This window comes from Porites lutea, chromosome 8 (genome assembly GCF_958299795.1).
Source record: "Porites lutea chromosome 8, jaPorLute2.1, whole genome shotgun sequence".
Lineage (NCBI taxonomy): Eukaryota > Metazoa > Cnidaria > Anthozoa > Scleractinia > Poritidae > Porites > Porites lutea.
In genome coordinates this window covers 13287425-13301337 of record NC_133208.1, presented here as the reverse complement: position 1 = coordinate 13301337, position 13913 = coordinate 13287425, and the positions used below count along the sequence as shown (strand labels likewise).

General features: G+C 39.8%; 3 protein-coding genes across 3 annotated transcripts in view; 1 reads left to right on the top strand and 2 right to left on the bottom strand.

Moving 5' to 3' along the window:
- Positions 1-2536, bottom strand: part of LOC140945788 (tudor domain-containing protein 7-like) — a 30531-nt gene extending 27995 nt beyond the window's left edge. Inside the window, exon 1 of the mRNA XM_073394834.1 lies at positions 1778-2536. Coding sequence (XP_073250935.1) covers positions 1778-2438 — 661 coding nt within the window. The 5' untranslated portion in view covers positions 2439-2536. The remainder of the gene's footprint in view (positions 1-1777) is intronic.
- Positions 2537-2842: 306 nt separating this feature from the next.
- On the top strand, positions 2843-9268 carry LOC140945785 (small ribosomal subunit protein eS8-like). Its single transcript, XM_073394830.1, has 7 exons — positions 2843-2889; positions 3968-4074; positions 4438-4537; positions 5819-5942; positions 7720-7771; positions 8754-8886; positions 9101-9268. Exons 1-7 carry the CDS (start codon positions 2886-2888, stop codon positions 9208-9210), a joined length of 630 nt encoding a protein of 209 aa, XP_073250931.1. The 5' UTR covers positions 2843-2885; the 3' UTR covers positions 9211-9268.
- Positions 9269-10684: 1416 nt separating this feature from the next.
- Positions 10685-13708, bottom strand: LOC140945787 (microsomal glutathione S-transferase 1-like). The gene is made up of 3 exons (XM_073394833.1): positions 13501-13708; positions 12243-12346; positions 10685-11136 (listed from the first exon to the last, which is right to left on the bottom strand). Exons 1-3 carry the CDS (start codon positions 13618-13620, stop codon positions 10884-10886), a joined length of 477 nt encoding a protein of 158 aa, XP_073250934.1. The 5' UTR covers positions 13621-13708; the 3' UTR covers positions 10685-10883.
- Between the last annotated feature and the right edge of the window lie 205 nt (positions 13709-13913).

Below are 13913 nucleotides of genomic sequence, written 5' to 3'. Positions count from 1 at the left end.
CATCTGTAAGGTGGTCTTGGGCTTTGGCAGGGCTTTAGCAATTTTAGAGCGCTTTTGCACAAGTCAATCATTTTGCTCATGTTGCCTTCACATGCAGTAGCTTTAGCTGATTTGCCTCCAGCCCCCTCCCCTTTTGATGTTTTTCTTGGCGAGTATCTGCGCATTTCTCCACTGACGTTGTCAGTGTGACGGTGCCTAGTGTGTGCCACTCATAGGGTTGTCATGGTTACCTTCTAAGCTTGCTTGCGGCTCCCTTCAGTTTCACCAGGCACCTTCCCCACTCCCATCTATTGTCGATGGTTTAATAATAATTATTAATAAATTCTTCAAGGAGTACGAGGCATTTAGTAGGGGCCATTTTGTCATCTTACACTGCAGCTTTGATTCCTTTATGTACAGTGATCTTCACATGATTTAAACCTAACGCGTTAATTGCATGTGATTATTTTAAACTCGTCCTATAAACTCATTGGGTAAATAAAGGGGCCATCCTCAGAGCTAAAATTCGTCTATTGATCAAATTCTCCACACTGACTCCCATACATTCCCTTGAAAAATTGGTTGAGAGAACCCTTCACTGATCATTTTAATAATTCTTGTAGCCTTTCTAATTGATTATACGCTGATATTGTTATTGTTCTTATGACTTAAAGGGTTAATAAAATGAAACCCATTTGCACTTTTTAGGGCCCCCAAAATTCAATTTTCCCAAAGGTGCAGTTCAAATGTCGAACCCCATCCCTTCAATTAAGTACATGAAGAGAGGAACATTTAAATCATTCAATTCCTCTATATCTAATTTGGGTCAACCCATGAATTAACATCGGGTGGCCTACACGGAAATTTTGTCTGTGGAGCAACTTTGTTTCAAACATCGAACTTCTCAAGTGCCAAACCTAATCCACAAATTACTATAATTTATTTTCAGTGGTAAGCATTATAGACTATTGTATGTCATGAAAATTGAGTCCGACTGATTAAGTTCGGTGTCTGAATCTGGTCGACCTAAATAGGAATTACAAGTAAGTTAAGTACATGAAAAGTGCAACCTTTGAACTAGGCTTAAGAAGTCTCCCAGGCTTCTCCAGTACTCCAGTAGAAGGGGGATGATATCCCCCTTGTACACCTAACCCTACACATGAGCACCCTATAATCTAATCTAATGTCGCCTCCTTAAATAATTTTTTCCCTCTACTTTAAATTTACTCCAGGCCCTATGGTTGCGTTGCCCAGGGGGGGACACTTCCTTATAAGAGGCTAATGGGGATGTGCCGCTGGATGGGGTCGCATTTTCACAACTGGATTGACTATAATTGGGTTGCATTTTCAATAGAGTTACTAGAGTAGGGTCGCACATTTTCGGATTTTTGGGGTAAGAAAGTTGTTCATTCATTACAGTCAGCAAACATACTAGAATATTAATTTTGTACTGAAGGTGACAAGTAAAGTGTTCTTCATTCAATTTATTAAAAAATAGGTCAATTCATTTTAAGATGACCTATTTAAAGGATTGATAAGGTAGATACATAAATAGCAAGTGACTACGTTCGGATAGCGAAAATTACATATTTGCCCAAAAGTGACTAAGATGGGGTCTTCAATTGGCCACAACATAGACTATAATGGGCAAGGGGCACTGAGAGGCCAGCGGCACATACCCAGCAAAAATTAACCCAAATAACTCCCCCGGGTTGCATTGTGCTTATGTTTGGATTGACCCATTTGTAAAATTACCCTGGATGATGTGCACACAGATCTAGATCCAAGTATTTCATACCTTGGAGATTCTCTTGTCCCTTTCCAGGGAATCCGCGCGGAGGTGAAGTTTTATTGACGGGATGAGAGACAGCCTTATTTACAGCCTGCTTCATCATCCTTGGGGGAACAAACCGATTTGTGACACCACTCCGAGGTGCTGCAGCAGATGCCGTAGGCCTCTGAATCAAAGTATTTGTATTTGCAGGCACCGGTGTCACTGATTTAGCAACAGCTCGTGCCACATGTCTTGCAGCTGCACGATAAGTCAAACTCGAAACAGCGACTGGTCTGTAGTTTGCAGCACCTATGGGTCTATTTAAAGCTAACGGTCTATTAATAGTAGGCCTTCTTGACTGGGGCCTTCTAGACGGGTTAGCTGCACCCTTTGAACGCTTTTTCGGTTTCCTCTGTTTTGCGATCAATTTTGCAACGTGTTGGTCAGATTCACTAGCGACTCCCTTAACAATAAATTCTCCATCCACGTCCCTTGTTAGTGCAGCTACATGAGGAATGCTTTTAATGTAAGAGTCCAGCGTGGGAAAGCCCAGCTCTGGGTGAGGAATTGACGAGTAAGTTATGGTACTGTACTCCTTGTTCAAGCGACGTAGAGGCACTCCACGAGGGCTGCTGATTAGAACTGCCCTCAACATTGCCTCTGTTTTCTTCTTGAGCTCCTCCATTTTACCAAATAGTTATCTTGCAAAGTTATTAAGAATCTGGAGGGTCAAGAGTTATAATGACAGGGTTATGAAGTCTCCGCAAAACCTGTGAAGGAAGCCATCGCACAAATATGGCGCCTCCTGCAGAAGTATAGAACGTGAGGTACTGGAACTGAGGGCCACTTATTCCCCTCCATCCTCCCCTACTTCCATGTTTTTGTTTCATTTGCTTAATTTATTTACTTATTTTGTTCATCTTTTTGCTATTGTTTTCTCCTAAATAGAATATTTTTAACCAAAAAAAGTTCAGTCTTTGGTAAATGAAAAATGAAACAAACAGCGCTATAAATTAGCTCAACAAAACAATCCTTACCCATCCCTCACTCCACTTTCTATTTTTTTTTTTGCCCAATCGATCTCCCAGAGTTCTTTGCATTCGCTCGTCCTCTTCTGTCCTGTCCGTCCAAGATGGGTGAGTAAACTATGAAGTCGTTGATTTCAATCCATCCAATCTTGGTGAAATCAACAACATCAAGCGTTGTAGTTAAACCCTTTGTATAAAATAAACACCAAAGAAGTTGTAACTTGATTTTCAGCTCAGACCTGTGGCTCTGTGTTGAATATCTGGGATGTAGTGTGCATGAGATACATTTCTCATATTGCCACCATTTCAGTTATTTTCGGGGTGCCTGCATTCCAAATGTTAATATTTTTCTGACATGTCTTTTGTCGCATAATAACATTCAAGGCTAAAACTGATTGTCTGTCGCTATTTTCCTGTGCAGTACTTGGACATGTATGACATGAGGATTTAGTTTGTCTTGTTGTTATTATGCGATTTCTTGATTCACGTGCTATTTTTTCCAGAATAAGCAGTAAAAGAATTCCCAAGCTTTCGGCTCAGATTTATATATTTCCAGCATATCGGCCTTTAATCTGATCATCACTCGCATTAAATCAAACAACTGTAAATGTTTTGTTGACTGGTGACAAATGCATTGAAGACCGAAACACAATTTTTTTCTTCTTGTTATAAAGCATCTGTTAAACAATTATCTGTTCTTCCAATCTGCTGGACACACAGTCAACAGGACTTGACCATAAGACTTTCCTGAGGATGGAGTTTTCTTCAGAGTATTTTACAGAAACCTTGCTTTATTACTTCTTCGTGTTTTGTTTTTGGCATTTGTTGTTTTGTTGCAAAATAAACATACTTCACTTGCTGAAAATGGTGAAAATTTAATAAGCGCCCACTCTCAAGGTCCAAAAATTTAATTAGGGCCCAGGGCGGTTAATTGAATAAATACGGTATCTTATTGTGCAAACTGCTTGCATGTATGTCAAGGAGTTACGAGTTATTACACCCAGACATGAGTATGCTTCAACTGAGAGGTTGCAGGAAACCTTGAAATAGTTGATCGCAGTATAACAAAACCTGAGTAAACTTACATTCCCTTGACAATTGTGATATTTTAGGTCATTGTAGCAATATCGTGTTGCTTGAAAGCATATGATTGGATTGATACTGTATGCTCGTCTTTATATTTTAGGAATTTCCCGTGATTCTTGGCATAAGAGGCGAAACACTGGTGGTAAGAAAACAGCAATTAGAAAAAAGAGAAAGTATGAGCTTGGCCGACCACCAGCAAATACTAAGGTAGGGTGGAAAAAGAAAAGACTCTTTTTTTGTGAGATTTCTTTTTCTGCAATGATTGCTGATTACATATTAAGGGTGGATTCATTGGCAACATACGCGTATAGCTGTGACCTTTGCTTGTTGAAATTTTTTATTGTTCTTAGGCTTAGGCTCAGCAAATTAACTTGTTTTCAAAGGCCAATGATTATAGAGGTTTCTGAGGGCTTTGTGGCTCTAGGAACCTTATACAGCTATAGTATGAGCATGTCCTGAGACATGTAAGTAATAAAATTCCCTTCTGTCTGGAATTTATTCACACGGTAAGTGAAGAAACTATCCTAGCATTCATGTGTTGAATTAGGCTGTGTTGGTGTTTGCTTGCAGCTTGGAAGTAAGCGTATTCACAATGTACGCACCCGTGGAGGAAACCAAAAGTTCCGAGCACTGAGACTGGATACTGGCAACTACTCTTGGGGCTCTGAAAGTATGTGCTGATTTATATTACAGTGAAACCTCTATTAAGCGGACACCTTTGGGACCTTTCCAAGTGTCCGGTTAATAGAGGTTGTAAAAATTGGGCAATGTTTGTTAACGATCAACATTCATTGGTTACTCTGTACTGTGATAAAGTTGCATGTTGTTAAAGAAGCTATCCAGAGTTCAAGTTCATTACCTTTCATTACCAACTTTAATTTGTTTGTAAAGGCAAGAACATTAACTGACTTCAGTCCGTATTTCAAGGAAGTAATCCAATACTGTCAATTCAGTCCGGTGTCCGCTTAATAGAGGTTTTTAACAATAGAAATTAGCCAAATACACCTTATTTTAGTGTCCGTGTTCTCTTAATAGAGGTGTCCGCTGAATAGGGGTTCGTTATAAAGGGAATTATAAGATGTTAATTTCAGGACCTGGCTTAGTGTCTGCTTAACAGAGCGTGTCTGCTTAATTGGGGGCCCGCTTAATAGAGGTTTCACTGTATATTCATTTACAAGGCTGTCACTTAGATTTTAACCCTTTAACCCCCTAGAGTGATCATCGTCAATATTCTCTTAACAATCTCCACACATCATCAGAGAAAAGTTTATGAGAAGTAATAAAGTGATCACCAAAATGGAAATGCTTGATCCTTTAAGTTGTCTGTTGTCTTACCTTTACCAACCCCTTGAGAAAATTGTATTTTTTGTGTTCCCAACATATTGCCAAACATGAGCTTCCAAGGGCAACATGATGAAACTATTTGGTGGAAGAGTGTGTTGCTGTTTTGGCAATTACATCACTCTTGTGACCATATTTGTCATAGTTACACTGATTGCCCTCCTCCCCAAATATTACTTTTCCACAATACAAATTGCTTTTCTTTTAGCTGTAAAATGTAAGTACAATATCAACATAGTAGATTTTTATGTATACTTTGTTTAACTATCCTAGTGTACAACTTACATTGTCTGTCCAGTTGTGTTCCCAACATATTGAAAAATTTTGGCTTGGGTGGCCAAGCTAAAGTGCATGTATAAAAATTAAAATAGCAAGTTTGCAGAGAATTATTATCCCCATCTGTGCTTGTTTGAGATGATAGTTGGAAAACTGTTCTCATTGTGATTAGTACTGTGCAATAACATGTATTTTCATGAGAGGGACGCATCAGATTGTCCTCATTACCCAGAGTGGTAAACCTTATGACAAAGGTGCCAATGGAATTCTTATTAACTTTTTACCTGACAGGCTAGCTTATGTTTGATTGTTTGTTTGTTATGCTCATGTATAGGCGTGACCCGCAAGACCCGTGTCATTGATGTGGTGTACAATGCAAGCAACAATGAGCTGGTGCGAACTAAGACTCTTGTAAAGAACTGCGTTGTTCAAGTAGATTCCACTCCCTTTAGGCAATGGTAAGTTTCAGAAAACAAAAAACTTCTAAACGTGTCATTAAAGCAAATTAGGGCGAGGGCCCAGTTGTGCAAAGGCTGTTTAGCACTAACCCAGTGTTAAATTTAAACTCGGGGCCGGGTTGTTCGAAAGACGGGTTAAATGAACCTTGGGTTAGGTGTAACGAGGTTGAATTTGGGGATGTTTGTATGACACTGGGACCACTTTCGCACCGGAGCGAGTTTACTCTGGTTCCCTCTCATGGCTCTAGATTTGTTTACATGATACCACCACAAAATGTCATGCCGGCGCAAGTCACCCCGGCATGAATTCGCCCCGGTTGTTGTACTGGGGCAACAATTTGACTCTGGTACGAAATCTCACAACGGTATCATGTAAACGCCAAACGACCACACAGTTCAGTGTGAAATTGGTCTCCCGGTAGACTGGAACGGGTAGCACATGCGTAACGTTTGCGATTTTTGAATCACACATGTATTTTATCAACATGAAGTGTACCTTCAAATAATGAGATATGAAATGACCCAGTCATCATGTAAATGCGATACGAAATCAAAAAATCATCCCGATGCGAAACTCACGCCAGTGCGAGATCTCTCATGTAAACACCCCCTTTCTTAACCACAGGTTTGTTAACTAGGGTTTAAAATTGCATCGTTGGAAGTGCGGTTGGAGCACCAGTTAGTTAGCCTCGAGTTTACCGCGACTAACTCGCGGTTAGCTTCCCATAATACCTCCTGGTTTGTTTATGTCCTAAAACGGTGTCAGTGTAGGATCCCAGAAAAATAATTTCAGCACCTAAGAAGTTGCTACTTTAACCGAGAATGTGAAAAAAACTTGCACGTTTCACAAGTTGACAATCAGTGTGACAAACCAAAGACGAACAAAATTGGGCATCAATAACAGTGACACAACGCTTTAGGAGTGGAGAAGAGATAAGTGGCAAAGTCCGAGGGAGATGGAATAATCTTGATTTCTTGTGCAATGTTTACTGAATTCACAAACTTTTGAAAAGAAACAAAAAGAACTGGAGAAGGATTTACCTGCTTCCAAACCTGTAGCAAACTGTTAGTTCTTCATTATTTTGTAAAATTTTTAATTTCTATTATTTGTCTGAACTATCTGTGAGTCTTTCCTGTTGTCGTTTCAATGGTCAGTAAACCATGTCGACAAGTCAGCCATTTTGTTTTGACATTGACTTTATTATCATTTAACCTAAGGTTAGTTATTTAACCCACCTAGCTGGCAGGGTGAAATTTAACCTGAGGTTTGAGCTAACCGGTGTTCGAACAACGCAACAAACCTGCGATTAAAATGTATCCTCGGATTAAGCCAATTTAACCTAAGCTTAGGATTTAACCCGCTTTCAAACAACAGGACCCAGGTGTCTTTTCCTCTTTATCAATAGCACTTTCTCAGATAATTTCCTCTATTCTTTTTAGAGTGTTCCATCATCAAATGGTAGACAAGAAGAATTAACCTGAATTTCCTTTTTAAGCTCTCATAATTATCTGAATTCAAATTTCACACTAACCTTGGGTTACATTAACCCAGCTTTGAATAACTTGGCCCAGGACTGTTTCAAGAAATCTCAGAAAATGTTGTCCTCGTAAAAATTAAAATTAATGATCTGCAGTGTAGCCAAGAGTCAATCTAGAGTGAAACTTTATGCAGTCTATAAATTGTAAATTTACTCCAATGCTGTTTGTCTGGCTTTCTTCTTATCTTGCAGTGGTGCATAGATGATGTTGTGATAATTATTTTCTTTTGCTTTAACAGGTACGAGGCTCATTATGGGCTGCCTCTAGGTCGCAAGAAGACTGCTAAATCAGTAAGTGCTACCTATAAATATGGGTCAGTTGTTTTCACAGGAGCAAGTTTGAATAACCTGGACATACGAAACTGTAACTGGGGCCACCTAGACAAGGGTGACCAATTAGATTACAGGAAAAGGGGGAAGTGTTTTAAGCCAACAATGATTTTCTTACCTCTACATCCTGGGTCCCAGACACATAAGAATCCCCAAAGACACAAAATAATTCATGAAATGCGTCCCGTAGGACACAAAGAACGATTGATCGATTTGAAGATTTTTTGGTAGAATACCCTGTTCATGAAATTTCTGTGGCTGTTGTTTAAGGATGCATATTTATTTTTGTCTTTTTTGTGCTTTAAATATATAGAAGGGCTATAATTATTTTAATTCAGTAAACTGTAATAAAGAGTTTTGGCATCTGTCTCCAGATTAACTGTCTGGTTACATAAAGGCCCAAACACTTCCAACTTAGGACTCCTTGGTTATGGACAGGGACTCATGACTTTTCACAAGATGAGTCCCAGGACTCACCATAACTACATGTATTTGTAACAAAATCACTGGCCAATCAGAAAACAACAAGTTCTTGAAGTACAACAGTTAAATATTGGTAGCAATGTTTCCCAGAAAGCAAAAATTTTTTATTAGACAATGTTCATCTGCCCAAATCTTTCAGCTTTTGTTTTGTCAGTGAAACTTGAAAAGAAAGGATCTTAGCTTTTTGAATGGTGTTATCTCTTTGTTTTTCTTGCCCCTCTACATGATTTGCCATCCAACAAGGTTTTATTTTTTTTTTTGTACCATGTGACTTTATTCTGCAAAGGGTCCATTTTGTATTAAACTGAAGAGGCAGGCTCGTATATTTTGAAGTTTTGTTTAGCATCATTTATGTTTAAATGCATGAGAATAACCTTTACTGTTCAACTGATGCAGAACAAGATTAGACTCAAATGTGATGGAGAATTTGTAAATCCATACTGACACAAAGGTTATTTAGGTGGAAACTGAGGAAAGCGATGTGCTGAGCAAGAAGCGATCAAATCACTGCCAGCGCAAAATGGATGCTCGCAAAGCAACTGCCAAGCTCCCCCAACAGATTGAGGACCAGTTTACCACTGGAAGACTCTATGGTGAGAAATTTCCTCTTGTCTCTTTTGGTCCTTGTAGTCTAAAATATTCCAGCCACTATACACTATATTCGTTTGGTCCCAGAAATGCCAAAAATCATACATTCCCTACCTCTATAATACGGACACCTCTGTAAAGCGGACACTTGGTTCTGTCCCTTTGGTGTCCGTATTAAAGAGGTTTGACGGTAATTAGCCTTTCTCTTTTTGTTGCCAGCTTGTGTATCCTCAAGACCTGGCCAGAGCGGACGCTGTGATGGTTACATACTTGAAGGCAAAGAACTTGATTTTTATGTCCGCAAGATCAAGGCAAAGAAGGCCAAGTAATATGTGTCCTGCAATTTGTACAAATTGAAACACTAATAAAAAGTACATTCCAACGGTGTTTTTGCTTTCTTTTTTTTTCCTTCGACCTCAACTCCACCTTGTCCATTTTAGACCTAGCCTGCGTAGCAAGCGTTTCCAGTCGAGTTATAGCGGGAGCAAAAAAACAATGGAAGGAGGAGGGGGAGGGGAGAAGAGGAAACGCTTGCCCGCAAACCCCACGATTCTGGAAAACGCCCCTTGATATTTCACGGTTCGGTTCATTTGTAAATTGACAGCTCGTCAAGATAGATAACGAATAGATCACCAGATTTGAAAAAATTACTTTGTTCCCTTCCGTTTCCTTCGCTCCCTTCCCCCTCCCCCCTCATTCTTTTTTTTTTTGCTCTCGTCCCAACTTTCTCGACGAACTCGCGCGAAAACGCTTGCTGCGCAGGCCCGGTGGCTTCTCTTGGGCTTCCTCGCCAGGAGAGTATAATTTTTGGCAAACAAAACAATTTTACACCCCTCTACAGCAGACGCTTGCCCAATACTACTTTACTATCGACGGAGCCGTTGTCGGAGCTATGAAGATCCATACACTGAGAGCAGGCCAATTTGTTGAGTTTATCTTAACCCGTGAAAGGAATAAAATAAATTTCCCTGCTCCCAATGTATGGGTCTTCATAGCTCAGTAGATTGAGCACTTCTGCGCTAACGTAGAGGCCATGGGTTGGAATCCGTTAATGTCCCGAAAAAAACTTTTAATTTGTAATTACTTTAATTGCAATTATCACTGCGAAGATCATACCTTCATTTTAAGGGACAGGTTCACGATTCAACGCATGCTCATTAATTAAATTACTTTTTTTCCAATTTATTATTAATTCTATCGGTTAATAATCCCACTCACATGTATCTCAGCGATCTCAGAGTGCATCTCAAAGTCACAGTGTATTTCAGAGTAACCTGAAGTGGGATGGAGGAGTACTAAAATCGCAGAAGAATTAGTGGATTATGCCAACACTACCAACGTTGAATTTATTGTTGACCCGAAGGTTTTATTCCATGGTTGATCAATTTACAGCCATTTTTAATAACCTAAGTTGATCAAGTGACAGCCAGGGGAGTGTGCAGATTGGATCTTTAACAACATTATCGCATGATCATATTACTTTGATTCATAGGCGATACAGCATGTCGCGGCAGAAAAACAGCATTTTGATTAGCGAGCATGCTCTGAAAACGTGAACCTGTCCCTTTAAATTACTTGACTTTATCCAACCGCCTATACTAAAGGTGTCAAAGGGAAGCTAAAGCTTTCGATCAGTCCCGCGTCTACAGGCTGTGACGAGGGGATTGAAGCCCGTAATCCAGGTGTTGCGTGGGCATACTCTTGCCTTATACTGACACTGAGTGGGAAAACTGAATTTGTTCCGTTGTCGGATACATATGGAATCGTATGCTCCAATAGTTATAATTTTTTATTTGATGTTGCATATAAGGAATTCGGATGAAAGTGAGTTTAAAAACGCAGGCTCGGATTAAAGAGAGTGGACTATTGGTGAACACTAAACATGAATTTTATTTCATCTCAGAGCTGAGTTTCCAGTAGCAAAGTCGATGATTATCGGCGGCAAACAGGAATCGGTCGTTTTCTTTAAATGTGGTGCTTGACCTTCATTTATTGCAACCCATTAAGATACACCAGCAGGAGCAACAGATAGCAGAACACTGATACCCAGGACAACAATACAAACTGAACCGGTTGCAAAGCACAAGACCCGTGGTATGAGGATGGCATTGAGATATACTATGGTGTGAAGGATCCTCGCTGCTGTAAAAATTCGCAGACACCAGATTCCGCGGGTAGGAGACAGGTTGGCCAACATGAATATAAAGGCAATGATCAGAAAGATCGGGATGTTCTCCAGATCATTTAGATGTGCTCTAAAAAATGAATAAATAAATAATAAGGCAAACCATAAGAATCTTAGGTCAAACGTCGCATTTCAAATGTACCGCATGAGTTTTTCTCGTTAGCAGTAAATTCGGTACATGTGAAATGCGACGTGTTTCAGTGAACGGGGCCTTAGGCTTCGTTGACACTATACAGGATAACTTTTGCGCCGGTACGAAAACCATACCGGATCGAGGGCTTGTGTTCACACCCAAGAAGGATGATTTGATTTTCGGAGCAATTTCTGTAACGGAGCGAAGCTACGCCACTCCCACCTCTAATGAAAGGAGTGTCGCATATCGTGGGTGATCACACTATATGGCGGACAGTTTTCGTGCCGACACGAACCGCTATCCGCTATCAGTGTGAACATAACCTGAATATAGAATCATCATGGAAAAGTGCTTACGTAGACTACGTACGGTATTTACGCACGAGTTGTTGACGTATCAGAAATCGAACTAGAAAGCGAGGGCGCTGCAAGCTGCAACCTCCTATAAAGGCGGGATTTTGGCGCGAAACTCACACGCCTCTGTGGCTTTTGATTGGACGTATCATTTTTCTCACACGTGAAAAGACATCGTTCGCGATTCTGATTCGACGTATCACGTGTGAGAAACATCGTTCTCTCCTCTGATTGGCTAGAACTCATTTGCGCATAAAATTTTACGTCATAGCTTTTCAACTGCTGTTCAAACGTTGGATAGCGCTATCCACCGGATAAAAATCTATTCAGAGGATAACGCAATTGTTTTCCTAAATACTTATCCATTGGATAGTTATTTATCCAATGGATAGCGCTATCCAACGTTTGAACAACCGGGGCCAGAATACATATAGTTTGCATCAGCCCAAGTCTGCACTGAGAGGAGTATTTTAAAAATAAAGATATCCAAACAGTGAGCAAATGGTGAATACGACATAACAAATCCGTGGCAAGGCATAGTAAGCTTTATGCCGCAAACAAACCGCACTGTAATTCCGGTATTAGTTAAGCCGGGCGGTACCCAGAGATTTCTGCCAGAATCCGCCTTCAAGAATAAACCAACCAAATCTGACCATAAAATGCTAAATTCCTGATGACAGTTTAACATACCGTCGAACCCTCTCCACATCATCATTTTTTCGTATTATTACTTCTTTGCTCTTGTCCTTATCACCATCTTTTTTGACTCTATAATCCTCTGGACTTGGAAATGCCTGTGCACATATGCAAATGGTGATCAGTGATGCAATTAGTTTGCACATTTATCAAACAAACAGATTACCAAAGTCAATGGACCTCACTGCATGTAAATTCTGTGAATAGAAAGCCCTCTCGATAAGCTATGTTTCTTTTAGTGCAATCTAGATTCCAGTAAACAGTTGTGTGCATGGAACTCCTACAATGCAAACTGCACAAACTTCTTAAAGTCTGAAACAATTTGAAGTTTCACTTTATTCAATCATTTATTCTTAGACCGCAATAAACTGTCAAGAGTTTCACTCAATACGCACAGCCTCCTACATTTATTATGCATTTGTACATACAACGGACCATTGTCAAGCAGATTGCTGCATGTATGGGGCTATGCAGAAAAAGCACCCTATAAAGATATATATTATTTCAACTGTATGCCGTTTTTCAGTCCGCATTCAGTTCCTATAAATAAGTCCCCCGTCGGTACAGACCTTTTTGTTTCCGTGTCAATGCAACGATTGAGAAAAGGTCCATGAACGTATTAACAAAAATTTTTCTCCAATTCTCTCTGATTCTCTGTTAGATTGTTCACAATTCAGGGCCGTGTACTCACACTAGCGACATCTCAAGCTGATATAGGCCGTAGAGGACGCTAACTTGCGTCTCGAGTATAAAGACGTAAACGACCCAACAGTAGTCATCGAAAGGTTCGTCTGAACGCATAATGACTCGTGTGCCCCTTCGTTTCGTTAAGACTTACGCATAACCAGACGCGACTACAAAGTCCAAGTTAGTCCAGACAGATAATGCGTCTTTAGTGTAACTGAAACGGCCATTAAGTTGTTGTCATATTACACTGAAGTGCTACTTGCATTTTATTTTTTCGTGTCCGTGGCGTAAGCTTTAAGATCGGCCAAGCGTCCAAGCCTTTATTACTTCTTGATGAGCACAAGCCGCTTTTTCTAGATTTTTACAAAGTCACCGCAATAACAAATAAAGTACAAAGTAAAAATAACCATTTAGTGAAAGAGCAGACCAATTCTCTGAGTTTTTAGCATCTAATTCAAGTTACTGCAGAAGATCGCCTGATTGCAACCTAAGTGCAAACTACCGATCTTGAACCTAAAGACTATCATGTCATGAAGCAGAAAAATTGTTTTAAAAAACTCCAAACCTTGTTCTTTATGCGTTGAAAGGCAGTGATAAATGACATCAACAGCATTTTAAGCAGAAGAATAGAGCCATAGAAAAGGTAAGCAGCAAGCAAACGGTCATCCAAGCTGAACGTCACCATTTTCAGGAGGCAAGAATATCAAACAACGGCAATATACAGTCAAACTGCGTGTTCAAGGCTGGTTTACTCCGTACAATACAATAAAACTTATTAGTGTCTGCGAAAAGGGTTTTTGAGAACTAATTTACATGAAAGAAAGATCGTGACGAATGAATGATCATTAATAAAAGTTAGTCGTAAAAAGGTGTGTTAAGTTTTGGGAAGAGAAGCCCAGACATTATTTCAAACAGACATGACTGGATGCTAGAAAACAGTCAAATAAGAGTTTAAACTGCAGTCAAGACTTTGCCATT

Bases quoted from the DNA above. Each gene is read 5' to 3' on its own strand.
- LOC140945787 (XM_073394833.1), bottom strand. From the start codon at position 13,620: ATGGTGACGTTCAGCTTGGATGACCGTTTGCTTGCTGCTTACCTTTTC. The intron at 12,347-13,500 runs GTTTGGAGTTTT...ATATGTGCACAG, and splicing joins TTCAACGCATAAAGAACAAG to GCATTTCCAAGTCCAGAGGA. The intron at 11,137-12,242 runs GTATGTTAAACT...TTCATTTTTTAG, and splicing joins GATGTGGAGAGGGTTCGACG to AGCACATCTAAATGATCTGG.
- LOC140945785 (XM_073394830.1), top strand. The intron at 5,943-7,719 runs GTAAGTTTCAGA...TTGCTTTAACAG, and splicing joins TCCACTCCCTTTAGGCAATG to GTACGAGGCTCATTATGGGC. The intron at 8,887-9,100 runs GTGAGAAATTTC...TTTTGTTGCCAG, and splicing joins TACCACTGGAAGACTCTATG to CTTGTGTATCCTCAAGACCT.